Genomic DNA, 14,527 nt, shown 5'->3' on the forward strand with positions numbered 1-14,527 from the left:
TTCTTTCCTTTTCTTCCTTGTCTTCACTACTCCGGTTGATATCAAGTTTGGAACATTGTGATTGGGTCAAGAATCCTCTCAAATACTCACCCACCCCCCACTCCCTCAGAATACCCCCAACACCCTACCAAAATTGAAAAATAAAAAGAGAGAAAAAGAAAAAAGGCTTTTAATTTTTGTGCCGAACCTAACCTTGAAGTTTATTAAGGGGGGGTGATTTCAACAATATCTGGCAAAGGCAAAAGCAAAGGGCAAAGGTTAGGAGAGAAAGCTGATGAAAAGCTGAAAGTAGAAAAGCTAAAAGAAAGGCTGATGATAACCGAAAGAGAGAAAGCAAAGAAGAAAAAGAGCCTTTTTATTATTTTCCCTCATGTTGTTAGCTGTATCTTCTCCTCCTCCTCCTCTTCTCATAACCCAACCCCGTCTCTCTTTTTTCCATAGTTTATCATGTTCTTAACCTTTTCTTCTTCTTTTTTCTCTGCCAAATACCTAAGTTTTTTTTTTATACTGAATTCCGATATCCAAATTCAGAAATAGTAAGCTAAAATCTATCAGTCATGTTAAGCAATAACCCGTCTTCTTCGTCCGACCCGTTTACTTCCTCAGAAAATGGAAACAATGCTAATAGAAGAAAAAGAAGACCCGCAGGAACCCCAGGTATGCAAAATTCAATGAATATGACGCCTTACCATTTTTAATTCTATCCAAATTTGGAATATTGAGAATTGAACTCACACCTGTTGTATGGACGCGGGTGTATCTTCCCAATTCATCCATTTTGTTGTTTTATTTGATCAGGCAAAATAAGCTTATGTGTTTGTGTTTATTTATGCAATGAAATTGCCACTAGATCCGGATGCAGAAGTGGTATCACTCTCACCAAAAACATTACTAGAATCGGATCGATACGTATGCGAGATCTGTAACCAAGGATTTCAAAGGGACCAAAACTTACAGATGCACAGAAGAAGGCATAAGGTGCCATGGAAATTGCTCAAAAGAGAAACCCCAATTGTTAGAAAGCGCGTTTTCGTATGCCCAGAACCCACTTGTCTTCACCACGATCCTTGTCATGCTTTAGGCGATCTCGTCGGTATTAAAAAGCATTTCCGCAGAAAACACAGCAATCACAAACAATGGGTCTGTGAAAAATGCTCAAAAGGATATGCTGTTCAGTCTGATTACAAAGCTCATCTTAAAACTTGTGGCACTCGTGGTCATTCTTGTGATTGTGGTCGCGTTTTCTCAAGGTTAATTAATTTCTTCTTCTTCTTCTTCTACTACTACGTTACTTTAGTACTAGGTACTACTACTTGGGTTTATTCTTTTCAATGGTATTCTCGAGATGGAGATGGTAGCTCTATCTTCTTGGACTACTATATTCAGCTTGTTTTTATTTTTTATTTTTTATAAAGAGATTCTTAAAATCTACGGATGAGTAGTACGAATGTCATGTCTTGGTCAAAAACAAAACAATTTCTTTTTTGAGGGTTTTCGGATTTTTTGATTTTGTAACGGCTGTTTAGGCTTTTGGAAAAGAAGGAAAAAAAAGTGTCCGCAAAATTAGAAAGCGGTTTCCTTCGGCTGATAGCTGCTTAATATTACTTTATTTTATACTTGTAAAAAGTTTTATGGACGGTTATTAACTAGAGTCCCAAAAAATCGTGTTTCATAGATCATTTTTAATGCTTTAGTTATTTTTGACATGTAAAAAAATTAAGCATCTCAATCCTTTTTGTTCAGCTAATCAACGTGTTTTGGCATTCATACTCTTTTTCATTATTCTATGTTTCCGAGAGGAATGAAATTGACTTCCCAAAAAAACATTCTGCTTGCCAATTAATTAAGAATGAGAAAGTTAAATATTAGAACAGCTGGTTCTTTTTCTTTTTCTTCATTCTTTTACACTTCTTTACAGGTTCGTCTTATCGTACGTTAAATGTGTATTTATGAACACCATCTTCGACTAGTTCCTGTTATTTTACTAAGCTTAGGTCTGCTTTTCATTTTTGTTACTTGTTCCTACATTCATCAATGATAAACTCAGAATTTTCAGCATTTGATGAAGTTGTCCTTTTTTTTTTTTACTTTTTCCATTACACCCAAAATCATTACCACTTTACTTTTATTCAAACAAGTAGTAGTAATAATTTGCATGACCAAAAAATGATTACTTATATTCCTCTCTTTTATTAGGGTGGAGAGCTTCATTGAACACCAAGATGCTTGTAGCATGGGAAGGCTCCGATCAGAATCACAATCTTTACATCCATCTAATTGTCTTTCTCGCACAGCTTCAAGTCCTAGCCCCTCAAGTGACACAAATCTCAGCACAACACCATGGCCTACTACTTTGCTCAAAAATTTGTCGTCGTCGACCACGGCTACTCATCATGTTAATCCAAACATAATCAAGAATTCCACAAAGCAACGACACAATTTAGAGCTCCAGCTCTTGACTACTACTACATCTTCATCTAGCCCGTTTGATGTCTCCGTATCGTCTAAACCAAACGAAGATCACTCAACTTATAATCTCCAACTCTCCATTGGCTCCTCAGATTTCAGCGAGAGAAACGAATCCTCAGAAAATGCTACATTGGATGCTTTAAAGCTTAAAGATGAAGCGAGGGAGCAGTTAAGACTAGCGATGGCGGAAAAAGCATATGCTGAAGAAGCAAGGCAGCAAGCGAAGAGGCAAATTGAGTTAGCCGAGCAGGAATTTGCGAGTGCTAAGAGAATTAGGCAACAAGCACAAGCGGAGTTAAACAAGGCTAATGCTTTGAAACAACAAGCCATCAAGCAAATTAACTCGACTCTTTCGCAAATAACTTGCCATTCTTGCAAACAGAAGTTTCAAGCTTCTCTTTCAGATGAGAATAATTCGATGACGTTGAGTTATATTTCTTCGGCTTTAACAGAAGGTCAGCATGAAGTTGTCAAGAATATCAACCATACCAATCATCTCAAATTTTCTCAACGTTAGTTCCTCAACACTATCTCTAGCTCTATTGTATTTCTTCTTCTTCTTTTTTGTTTTTTGGTTTCTTGCTTATATGATTATACCTAGAAGTGTAGTGAGGGTGGTGTTAAGAATAGTTAAATGAGGGGGTATTGGGTGTTATTTGTTTATTTAATTCTTGCACGGTGACTGTCATAATGGTGTTTTTCAGCAAGGTAATAATGTGAGATTTCTCGGTATCAAGTAATTTGCAGGGGTTCTTGATTCTACTACTTGTAGTCATCAATATAGTGACTATAACATTCATGAGTTGAATGAGCTGTAGTCTTCTTCTTTTTTCCTAAAAAAAATAAAGAAGCAGGAAAACAGAGAATTAAATTATATTATCTGGTCTACCCTCTCAACATTTTGGTAGTGTTAGATTTTGCGTTTGGACTATTTGAAGATCTTTGTTGGCTGAGGTGGTCAGAAAAATGGTGGTGACCCCAGTAGGTCCAGGCAATAAAGAAATGTACTCTCAATAAAATAATTGCGTAAAATTTAAAAGACAGAAAAAGCAAGCAGAAAGAAAGAAAGAAAGAAAGAAGGGAATCAGATAATAGTCCTTTTCCCCTCCTGCTAGTCTGCATCCTTATAAATGTTAATGGAAAAACACCATGTTTTTCAGTGCCAAAGTTGTAATGGGATGACAGACTAGTCCCTTTCAAACCCTTCAGAGTTCAGACACAAACAAACTCCATTATATTCATTCACCAGTACTATTCATCACACTCTCTCTTTCTTCTTCTTTTTTCTTTTTCCTTTTTTTCTTTTCCACTTATTTCCTCCAATCCTTGTTTCTCCCTTCATCAGAATCAGTAGCAGCTGAAGCAATGCAACAGTGAGAGTACAGTTCCAGTGAGTGTCTGAGCAAAAAGACCAAAGCATCTTTCCTTTTATGCAGAGACCGTTCGCTTTGCAACAACTCTAGTTCAATGCTATTGAGAAAATTTAAGTGGGTGTTCGTCTTTATTCATGACTTAGCGCAAACCAAAGAGTCTACTCCCAATCATATCCACTTTCTTTCCTGTATATCTTTCTTTGGTTAAATTACATGTGACCCCTTATAGATGATTTTTATCCTCCTTGTTAAGAGTCACACTTAATATTAGGACTATAAATAACATTAAGTCACTTAAAAAATAACTACATTCAGTCGACTAATAAGTAAGATTTGTAACATAAAAATAAGATATGTTATCTATTAGATTACGTCAAAATACACTAATATGGTTCATACTATTTACATAGTCAGTGTATATAAAGTAAATTCATTTTAAAATAAGGGAAGAGGTCTGATATTTTTCTTGTATTATCGAAATCGATCAAGTTTTCCTTCTCGTTACATTTTTGGTAGGGGTGTTCATAAAAACCCGAAAATAAAACCGAACCAAACCGAAAACCGAACCAAACCGACCAAAAAAATCGATACTTTTTAGGTTTGGTTTGGTTTTAAATTTTAAAAACCGATCAAATTTGGTTTGGTTTTTGTTTTAATAAAAAAAATGAACCAAACCGACTATAAAAGTAGTTATTTAAATTTATTATTACACCTATATATATGTATATATATATATATATATATATATATATATATATATATATATATATATATATATAAAGTTAAAAATTTTATGGTACATATTAGTCATTTGTATTTTTAGTCTAGTTCTTTGCTATTATAATAATCTAATTCTATGCCTTCTAATTTGATTGATAGTTTTCTTTTGCTAAGTACAAGAATTTATTTCATGTTAAAAATAATCGATTTTTAATTGAGTACTTAAATTATTCATCACTATTTGAGTCAATTATTTTTAATATATCTTGGTAAATGATAGATTTCTCAAAGAGCAATTGGTTTGATAGCGTTACATTGAAAATGTAATCGCCGGAATATGCGTTTGGTAGTGTATGTCTCATATTTAAGAAAAAACCGATAAATAACCAAAAAAATAGAAAAACCGACAAAAACCGAATCGATAAAAAACCGACTTAATTGGTTTGGTTTGATTCCAATATTTGAAAAATCGACTTACTTGGTTTGATTTTTTTTTAAGAGAAAAACCGACCCAAACCGAACCATTAACACCCCTAATTTTTGGTCAATCCATACCCTTATCATTATTGAATATTCTCGTAATTGGCTTTGCCATTAACAAAGCTCCAGCTTAAAATGAATGAACTCCATGTATATCTAAATTCTTTGGGAGGAAATGTAACGCTTCAACTTTTGATTACTGTTTAAAATGCCCCAAATTGGAAGTTTGTTAGGGGTCAAGGGCAAAAAAAAAAAAAAAAAAAAATTAAAAAAGAGGGTATATCATACGAGAATTTAATCGAGGGCAAAGTTGCTTTGTTTGTAAATAATATAAGAGCAAGATTGACTCTTTTTCCTGAAAAATAATATGTTTGACTGTTGTGGAGATCACAAAAAGAAATTTTAACTAGTTATTGCTTTATCCATTCACAAGAAATCTGATCACCTTGCCTGTTTTGCAAGTCTATTATTTATTCTTAGATATTTTTTCTCGGACCTTTTTGTTTTGTTTTCTTAGATTCTATAAGCCAATGACCAAAGTCAATCTATTAAAAAATTCATTTGACCTTTGAAACTGAATCATATCAACTCTATTAGAAGTGTACATTATCCGTGTATTATTATGCGCAAATATCAGTTTTTGTGCTAAGTTTTAATTTGTTTAAAATCAAAAACAGGCTTCTAACAACAGATAAAGATCCCTCTTTCATGTCTTTTCAACGAATTAAGACTATCGACCTACGCACTATAATCAAAATAATCACTCTTCCTTTTTAACAAAGAAATTTCCCAGTCCTTTTAGACTCACAATTTATTTTACTCCATCCTTCGTATATACAGTCTTTGACTTGCCTTTTTTCACAATGCCCCCACACTGCATCCCTCCACTCTTTCAATGTTCTTCTTATTGTTCGGGCGGTTCCACATAGCAATATATAGAGAACTTTTTCTCTAAATTAAAAAGAACTCATTTGCATAATTAGCTTTTACATTTAGTGATTTAATATTAAGTAATTTGGGGGGGGGGGGGGGGGGGCGCTTTGGAGGACAGCAGAAAATTAGTTTCACACAAATTTCTAAATAATAAGGACTCTAGAAAATAGATGTAGATAAGGGCATCGAACGGCGGACTAGTTGAAGGAAGCAAATAATAAACACAACAAAAATAAGAGAGATCTTAAAAGTTTTGAAGATAGTGAAAAATAGTAATCCCTCTATTAAAGTTTACTTGAACCTTTTTAGAGTACAAGAGTTAAACTGACTTGACTTTTGGGGTGAACAGATATAAAATTTGTAATTTTTTGTAATAAACTTTACATATTTAAAAATTACATAAAAAAGTACTCCCTCCATTCCCGCTTTATGCGGCAACATTTTCTTTTAAGTTTGTTTAAAAAAGATTGAAAACTTTCTAATTATGAAAATAATTTAATTTTAAATTTCTCATTTTACTTCTAATGAGATGATTTATAACCACGTAATTATGTATAACTTGTTTTAGTCATAATTTTCAAAAGTCTTTCTTTCTTTCTTAAATTCCGTATCTATTCAAACTTTACCACCTAAAGCCGAATAGAGATAGCATTATTGTATGAGGTAAAATTGGTTAATAACAGGTGGGCGAATGATGGAGTGACACATGAAACTAAAGACAAGTGGAATGTGAGTCAACAAACAGCTGGCACCTGATGCAAGCATGCAATCAGTGCTGAACGAATCCCGAAGATAGAGCAGCCAGTAATAAAGATTCAAAGCATTGTCATCGGATAACATTCAATGGGCAACCGTTACAGGAAATATCTGCATTTATAGCCAACTGTTATGCATTCATCAATGACGATTTTATTCTCATTCAAGATGAGTTTGATTTGAGGATCTTGTCTTCCTGAGTCAAGCTATAAATAGGAGGTTAACACCTATTGTACACATGAAATACTCTGCACACAAAAAGCTATAATCTATTGTCATAAATCATAATACGCTCAATTTTAGTGCCTGACCATTGGTTTCACTCTTGTCATCATACTTTTGTTCTCATTTATTTATTACCTTTGGGTCAAATCGATTCACTTGTCTACGCTATAAATTTAACTGTACAGTTTTACGGATAAATAATTATAAGTCATAATAGTTAACAACTCAAAATATTTAAAAAATACTTACAAAAATTGCGGTTAAAGAAAATTTTGTTTGATTCCCAAATACTTGTCCACTATTCTTAAATATATTTTCGCTTTTACTTGTCATTTTAAGCATATCAAAAGAAGATAAGTTTTTTACTTCTTGTTTTACCCTTATCATTACCTACTCATTCTTTAAATTATTTGTCAAGATTTTTTGAAATGCTATAATTATTATGGGTAGAATTGTAAAATACATACTTCATTTATTTTTTATTAAAGAAAGTGCAAAACCAAAAATGAACAACTAAAAATGATCGGAGAGAGTATCACATAAAATGGAACCGAGAGAGTAGTAAATGTTAGAACAATTTTACGCATTTGATTAAGGTCGAAAAGTAAAAATGTTAAAGTGCGAAGATAGTGCCTCATTTATCGCCATTATGTACACATTCAACACTTCACACAAGAGGTATGGAAATATCATCCTGAAAGATACTGGAAGTGAGAGTGTTATAATATTTACGAGGTTTGTTGAAAGATATATTCAAATAGATAAATATATGTCTCTCTAACAACTAAAACTTCTAAATGAGTGTTCATAATTCACAAAATTAAATCATGAAAAGAATCAAACCAATATGTGAGATGTGAGAAGGTGTAATCAATTGAATAAAAGTATGTTATGATATGTGACACAATTCAATTATCAGACCATTGTCTCCTACTCTAGTTTTTACTACTTGAACTTTGTGAGATGTTTGAAACATGTCTATTGAAGAAAAGATGTCAAATAATTATGACAGATAAAGAAAGATTATGAGTCTATTAACCGAGATGATGGATGGAAGAATAAGAAGAAGAATAAAGATCAATAGGCAAGTAATTAAAAATGAAAAGGGCAATGATAGATAGGTTGTGCCCACTCGAAAACTTGCTGATTCTGTATTTACTAATTAGTTTGCTAATTATGAGTCTTTGCTAATTAGTTTAATGCATTCATGGTGCAATAGGAGGATTATACGTAAAAGTTCATGTACTCATTCATTTGATCTCTAATCAACTGTATATAGTAATACTTTTACTGTTAAAGTGCACCGTTGTAGCTCTCTATTTCGGTTTTGCCTCACTGGCGTTTTTGAATTGCTCATATACATAATTAGATAAATAACAAATGGTTAAAACTTCCCTTTCCAACGAAAGAAAAATTTAGTTGATCTGTTAAAATCAAATTAAAGCAAGCTGCAGCCTGCAGGTAGGAACCGATTGAATACAACTCCGATATGTATAATACAGTTTAGTTTTATAAGCTATTTTCTTTGTCAATGTGCGCGTGCACGTAAAATTATCAATGTTTGTTTTTATTTTTCTGTAATTAAGTTATTATATACGCTTTGACAGTATAAAAATTGTAGGTGTTACATTATAAATATATAGAACCTAAACTCTTATTGCAAAAAGGGTGCGGAGAAGGGAAAAAAATGGTTCGGCACAATTCATGATATATAGAAGATTAAGGACTCGTTTGGTCATAAAAAAAATTCACTTATTTTCGGAAAATTTTCACTTTTTTTTCGGAATCAGTGTTTGGCCATGAAAATTTCAAACTTCACTTGAATTGAATTTCGGAATATTTTAGAAATTTAAAAACTCCAAAAAACTGTTTTTCAAAATATTCACTTCAAATCACTCATAAAAATAAAAAAACAGCTTCAAATTATATTCATATCCAAACACAACTCTAATTTTCAAATACCATTTTCACTAGATTTTTTGTTTACTTTTTTTGAAATTTCACAATTCTTATGTCCAAACACCCACTAAGCAAGTTGCACGTAAAAAAGAGTTGTAGGAATTTTATACTAAATTATATGACATATATCCTCTAAAAAATTCAAGGAATTTTATACATGTCAGACATCGGAAGTTTGGAGATGTATAATAATACAATAATATATACGCACATTTATTAAGAGAAAAAAACACCTTCTAATAACAACAAGCCTCTTCGTTGTCTTCCAAAATACTTTACAGAATAAATGCTTCGAACTGTATGTACTTATCGTAACAAAATGACATCTCCATGGCATGGTATATGTTTCACATACATAAAAAGATTGATTTGATATATTTGTCACAATGTATATATACTTTCAAAATATGCCCCATGGAGTTGGCATCTTCGTTTCCATCCTTTATCCACACTGTGCATTCCACAGAACAGAATCAAATAGAAAATAACAAAATATAGGCAAGACAATGGCCACCTTCCTAATTCGTTTTCTTTGTAGATTGTCCATAGACACAGCTTATCATTCTACTGTTACCAAAGGAGACAATAATAAAGAATCTTGCAAGTGAAAAAGATGCTTTTTTAATGATTTTCTTGATTCATTTGTAGCCGTGAACTTCATTTTCCATATAGCAGTTTTATATTTTTTTTTATGGTGGGAGTAGTGATGTCTCCCTTAAATTTCATTATTTCAGCCATTATTAGAAAAAAACAAGTACTAAACTCGTTATAGAAAATTCCTCGATAATAAAAGGCTAGCTGACAGTAGTATAAATGTTTACACGAAAAACGGATTGAATTAAATTTGTACGTGATTCTAAGGGTATGTGGTATAACTTGACACAAATCGTAAGAATGAATATAAATATCAAGTGTTGACTATAGAGAATGAAAAATAAGCAAAGTTGGAAGAGGATAATTTACATATTAGGCGAGATGAATCAATTTATCAACCTAAAAAAGGGCAACTCTTCAATATATGGGTGTATGATATCTCAGTTACAATGTATGCAAAAACTTGGTCCTTTCAGAAATAATAATCATCCCCTTTATAGTGGAGGGATCCTACTTTAGATATAATTAAAAATACATAGTGGGAGACCCATGATAAATTAGCTTTTCCATAATTCCTGCCGGGATTCTCTCCTCTAGTGGGATTGCAACGGCTCTTGTCTATGAGCTCGATATTGATTCGAGCTTGGTATCGACTCGAGCTCTCGATCTTGACTCGAGCTCTCGATCTTGACTCGAGCTCGATTCTGACTCGGGTTCTTGTATTGATTCGGGGTCAGTGTTGGTCGGTTTCTGCCTCATAAGCTCGATAACTTCACTTTGCATCATAATTCGATTTGGATTCGAGCTCGATAATGATATCGAGCTCTACATTGATCAGTCCCTAGGGCTCAAAACTTGGTGACCTGACTTCGAACCTCAACCTGATTATGAAGATGCTTCTCTGATCCAATGCATTACCATTTCGACCAGTTCGTAGAAAGGACTAACAGTTTTTTACCGTATACAGATAGTCTCCTCATTTTTCGGGAAGGATGTAGCGAGAAACGACATGATTTCTCGACGGCTCGATCAGAAATAAGCTGACGTTTACAATGGGATCGATCACGATGCACGTGATAGCTGTCCCGTCGGTTTAATTTTTCAAGGCATTTAATGCGGGTCAGACGATGGTCGACCATTATCGAAATTGAATCATCATCACTATACCTATAAATAACCCGCCTTTTCACTTTAATCACTTTTACATCTTCAAACTCTAAATTTTCTAACTTCTTTCTCACGCTTTCTGAATTCACTCGCAAAAATCTGTGATTCTTATCTGCAAAATCTTTCTTCAAAAACACCGCATCTCTGTTACCTCATTTTCTTTTCAATATTTAAGTCCAGAAATGGCGAAAACATCAAAAACCATTCCTCAGAAAGAAAAAGCTTCTTCTTCACAATCTGTCGCCGACAAAACACCGGTAGAACCACGGCCTGAGGAGTGCGTTCCTGGGGCGTGTGTTCTTACCTACGATTTTAAGGTCGATAAAGACTTGTCGGTTCCCGGCCAATGTGAGCCAATATCGAGGTATATATGTTCGATAACCGAGAGGCACCTCGAACAGCTAAAGAAAGATTGCAATTGGGAGAACAAAGAAATAGTAATCCCGTCTTCTGAAGAAGATATCACCACTTATGTGAAAGGGTTTTTAAGTGTGTATACTTACCCTTTCACGTTAGGTCCCCTCGATCCCGTTATTATTAATTTATGCCACCAATACCAAATAACCCTAGGCCAAATCCATCCTTCTTTTTGGCGGATCGTCATTTTGATCCGTTACTTCGTGAACAAAATCGAGGGTATGCCTTTCACCTTCGATCATCTCATCTGATTATACTGCCCTCGCCTCTTTTGAGGTGGATTAATAAAACTTCAGCGTCGGCCTACCAAGGTTCTATTCTCGAGTATAGATGAGGACAGGGATCGAGGCTGGATGGGCAGGTTCACTCGAGTAAAGACTTCGAACCTGATTCTGACTAAAAATATGCCTTTTCCTGAGGAGTGGAACATGAAGCGTAAAGGTAATTTTGTTATCTTTTGCTATTTTGCCTCTTTATTCCTTTTCTTACCGATATCCCCCTTCTTGTGATGCAGCAGTTCCTTGGATGCCCGGTGCAGTCCCCGATCTCAAGAACTGGGTACGGGATCTAGCTTCGACCTCCACATACGCCGAGCGTTTGTGGCGTGATTTGTCCAAGGGCCGATGAGAGGCCAAAAATCATGATGAGCCTCTTTCTTGTATCTTTGGTAGTTCGAACGAGATGCTTTCTATATGCTTAAATCAATTTTCCTGTATGTAGGTGTAGGCAAAGATGCGGTTTTGAGGCCCTCATCCGTTGAGGAAGAGGCTTCGGCCTCTAATCCAAAGCCGGTGAAAGATAGTAAGAGAAAAAGGGCCTCTGCTTTCGAAGACCCAAAACCGAAGACGAGGAAGGCTCGAAAGCCGAGGAAGAATACCATCCCTTTAACCATGGAACCAGTTCTGCGTCTAAGGGATGAAGACGAGGAAGAAGAAGAAAACGATGGGTCCGTGCTGGTGGCCCGAATGAAGAAAACCATCAATGCCCCAAAGGCAGCTGCATCGATGGTGATTTATAAAGCTCCGCCTCGGACTGAGGAGATGTCGGGGGAAGGTTCGGGCAGAGTCCCCAAATCATTGGAGATCGAGGATGCTTCCCACCTAAGACAACAAACGGTGGGTATATCAGAAGGGGCCGGTCCTGAAGCTCTCCGAACTGAGGAGAACGCCCCAAGCGAGCCGCTTGGGGCAATAGTAATCGGAGACTCACCCACTCTCCCTGCCTTTTCCAAAGGGGAGATTCGGGAAACCCAGGCTTTGGGGGCCCTCGAGATGAGCTGGTCTCATGAAGGGAGGACCCCTTCAGTGATTTGTTTACTAGGGTTGAGGACGCTGCTGGCCCTAGTGATGTGTCTGGCCTTTTCTGCGAAGTGCAGCAAGCTCTGAATCGGGTAAGCTTTAACTCTCTTCATTGATATTATTTTTATGTTTGCTATTCTTTTCTAACTTCTTTTCTTCTTTCTTTGCAGGTCGTGGCGGTTCATCGAGAAGCATTTTCTCGGTCTCGAGCTGAGCTATATCGATTCGAGGCCGACCTCCGACGAGCTACGGAGGAGAGGAACGCCCTCAGACTCCTTTCCGGTCAAAGAGAAGAAGAAATCAAAGGCCTTCGAGCTGAGTTAGCCAAGGCTCATCAAGACCAAACCGACTTGGCCGAGCAGGTAATGATAATATTAAGAACTCATGGTCTTGATTCAGGATCGGAGGCTAATATTTCGATCTCACAGCTGCAGCAGAAACTCGAGATGATCGGGCAGCTTCGTGAAGAAGTTGATATAATAAGGGCGAAGACCATGGGATGGAAAGATGGCATGGACCGTCTTGCTGCAGAAAAGGAAACTGTTCGGGCGCAATTGTCATCGACTGTAAGCCAACTTCAAGGCATGAAGGAGAAAAGCTCGGTTCAAGCGAGAAGAATTGAGGAACTCGAGGCTCGATTGGCCTCCGAACTTGCCAAGGCCAAATCTGATGCCGAAAAGGCAAAGTCCTATGCAGATGCATTAGTGGCCGTCTATCGGGGGGATGCTGAAGCTGCTCAGGTACAAGCAAGAGAGGCAGCCGAGACCGCCAATACTCGAGCACATTGGGTTGCCGAACTTGCTAAATGCCGATCTCGGAGGGAGACCCTCGAAGAGATCTATGCTCGAGGCTTCGATCTTACCGAAGAGATAAAAAAAGCAAAAGAGCTTGAAGCCGATGCTAAAACCTTGGATTTCGATGATGATGATGGTGGTGGTGATGATGATGGCAATGATGGGAGCAAGAGTGGGTCCGAGAGAAGGGAGGAGCCCGATGGAGAAGAGACTGCCCCCGTAGATAACCAAGAAACTTAGCCCTTAGTTTTCATTTTGGTTTTTTTTGTGTAGTGTCCTGTTCGGACATTGTAAATATTTTTGTATATATAAAGATCTTTTCTTTTCCTGACTCGCCTCCGTTTTATTCTCTGCCTTGAGAAGATTTTGTTTTATTCATGCCCTATGAAGGTTTTCATAAGGTTTTAGGCAATTTGATCGAATTTGGAATAAGGTAGCCCATAGACTTAGTAGTCGAGTTGAGTGATTGTTTGAACCTAAAGTAATGTGGCTCGTAGACTTAATGGTCGAGTGAGAGTTTGCTCGAACTCAAAATAAGAGTAGCCCGTAGGTTTAGTAGTCGAGTGAGTGATTCAAACTCGAGGTAATGTAGCCCGTAGGCTTAATGGTCGAGTGACTGATTCGAACTCGAAGTAATGTAGCCCATAGGCTTAATGGTCGAGTGAGTGATTGCTTCAACTCGAGATGATATAGCCTGTAGGCTTAATAGTCGAGTGAGCGCTTGCTCAAAACTCAAAATAAGGTAAACTGTAGGCTTAGTAGTCGAGTGAGTGATTGCTCGAACTCGAAGTAATATAGCCCGTAGGCTTATTAGTTGAGTGAGTAATTCAAACTCGAAGTAATGTAGCTCGTAGGCTTTAATGGTTGAGTGAGTGATTGCTCGAACTCGAAATAATATAGCCCGCAGGCTTAATGGTTGAGTGAGTATTTGCTCGAACTCGAAATAAGAGTAGCCCGTAGGCTTAGTAGTCGAGTGAGTACTTGCTCGAACTCGAAGTGATGTAGCTCGTAGGCTTTATTAATCGAGTGAGTGATTGCTTCGAACTCGAAATAAGAGTAGCCCGTAGGCTTAGTAATCGAGTAAATGATTCGAACTCGAAGTAATGTAGCCTGTAGGCTTAATGATCGAGTGAGTGATTGCTCGAACTCAAAATAAGAGTAGCCCGTAGGCTTAGTAGTCGAGTGAATAATTCGAACTCGAAGTAATGTAGCCCGTAGGCTTAATGGTCGAGTGAGTATTTGCTCGAACTCAAAATAAGAGTAACCTGTAAGCTTTATGCTCGAGTGAGTATTTGCTCGAACTCGAAACAAGAGTAGCCCATAGGCTTAGTAGTCGAGTGAG

General features: G+C 36.4%; 2 protein-coding genes across 2 annotated transcripts; both read left to right on the top strand.

Moving 5' to 3' along the window:
- Nucleotides 1–231: 231 nt before the first annotated feature.
- On the top strand, nt 232–3,201 carry LOC104110959 (zinc finger protein SHOOT GRAVITROPISM 5-like). Its single transcript, XM_009620532.4, has 3 exons — nt 232–657; nt 851–1,250; nt 2,197–3,201. The coding sequence occupies exons 1-3, from the start codon at nt 558–560 to the stop codon at nt 2,984–2,986; spliced, it is 1,290 nt and encodes a 429-aa protein (XP_009618827.1). The 5' UTR covers nt 232–557; the 3' UTR covers nt 2,987–3,201.
- Nucleotides 3,202–11,497: 8,296 nt separating this feature from the next.
- Nucleotides 11,498–13,479, top strand: LOC138908254 (uncharacterized). Its single transcript, XM_070198909.1, has 4 exons — nt 11,498–11,534; nt 11,814–12,286; nt 12,562–13,131; nt 13,459–13,479. Exons 1-4 carry the CDS (start codon nt 11,498–11,500, stop codon nt 13,477–13,479), a joined length of 1,101 nt encoding a protein of 366 aa, XP_070055010.1.
- The last annotated feature ends 1,048 nt before the right edge of the window (nt 13,480–14,527 follow it).

Source organism: Nicotiana tomentosiformis, chromosome 3, assembly GCF_000390325.3.
Source record: "Nicotiana tomentosiformis chromosome 3, ASM39032v3, whole genome shotgun sequence".
In the NCBI taxonomy this organism is placed as follows: Eukaryota; Viridiplantae; Streptophyta; class Magnoliopsida; order Solanales; family Solanaceae; genus Nicotiana; species Nicotiana tomentosiformis.

What these genes read in the sequence shown, in the direction of transcription:
- LOC138908254 (XM_070198909.1), top strand. Translation starts at nt 11,498, where the DNA reads ATGCCTTTTCCTGAGGAGTGGAACATGAAGCGTAAAG. An exon ending in GTGGAACATGAAGCGTAAAG is followed by an intron (nt 11,535 to 11,813) that starts GTAATTTTGTTA and finishes TCCTGTATGTAG; the next exon opens with GTGTAGGCAAAGATGCGGTT. An exon ending in GGGATGCTGAAGCTGCTCAG is followed by an intron (nt 13,132 to 13,458) that starts GTACAAGCAAGA and finishes TTTTTTGTGTAG; the next exon opens with TGTCCTGTTCGGACATTGTA.
- LOC104110959 (XM_009620532.4), top strand. Translation starts at nt 558, where the DNA reads ATGTTAAGCAATAACCCGTCTTCTTCGTCCGACCCGTTTACTTCCTCA. An exon ending in AAGACCCGCAGGAACCCCAG is followed by an intron (nt 658 to 850) that starts GTATGCAAAATT and finishes AATTGCCACTAG; the next exon opens with ATCCGGATGCAGAAGTGGTA. An exon ending in TGTGGTCGCGTTTTCTCAAG is followed by an intron (nt 1,251 to 2,196) that starts GTTAATTAATTT and finishes CTCTTTTATTAG; the next exon opens with GGTGGAGAGCTTCATTGAAC.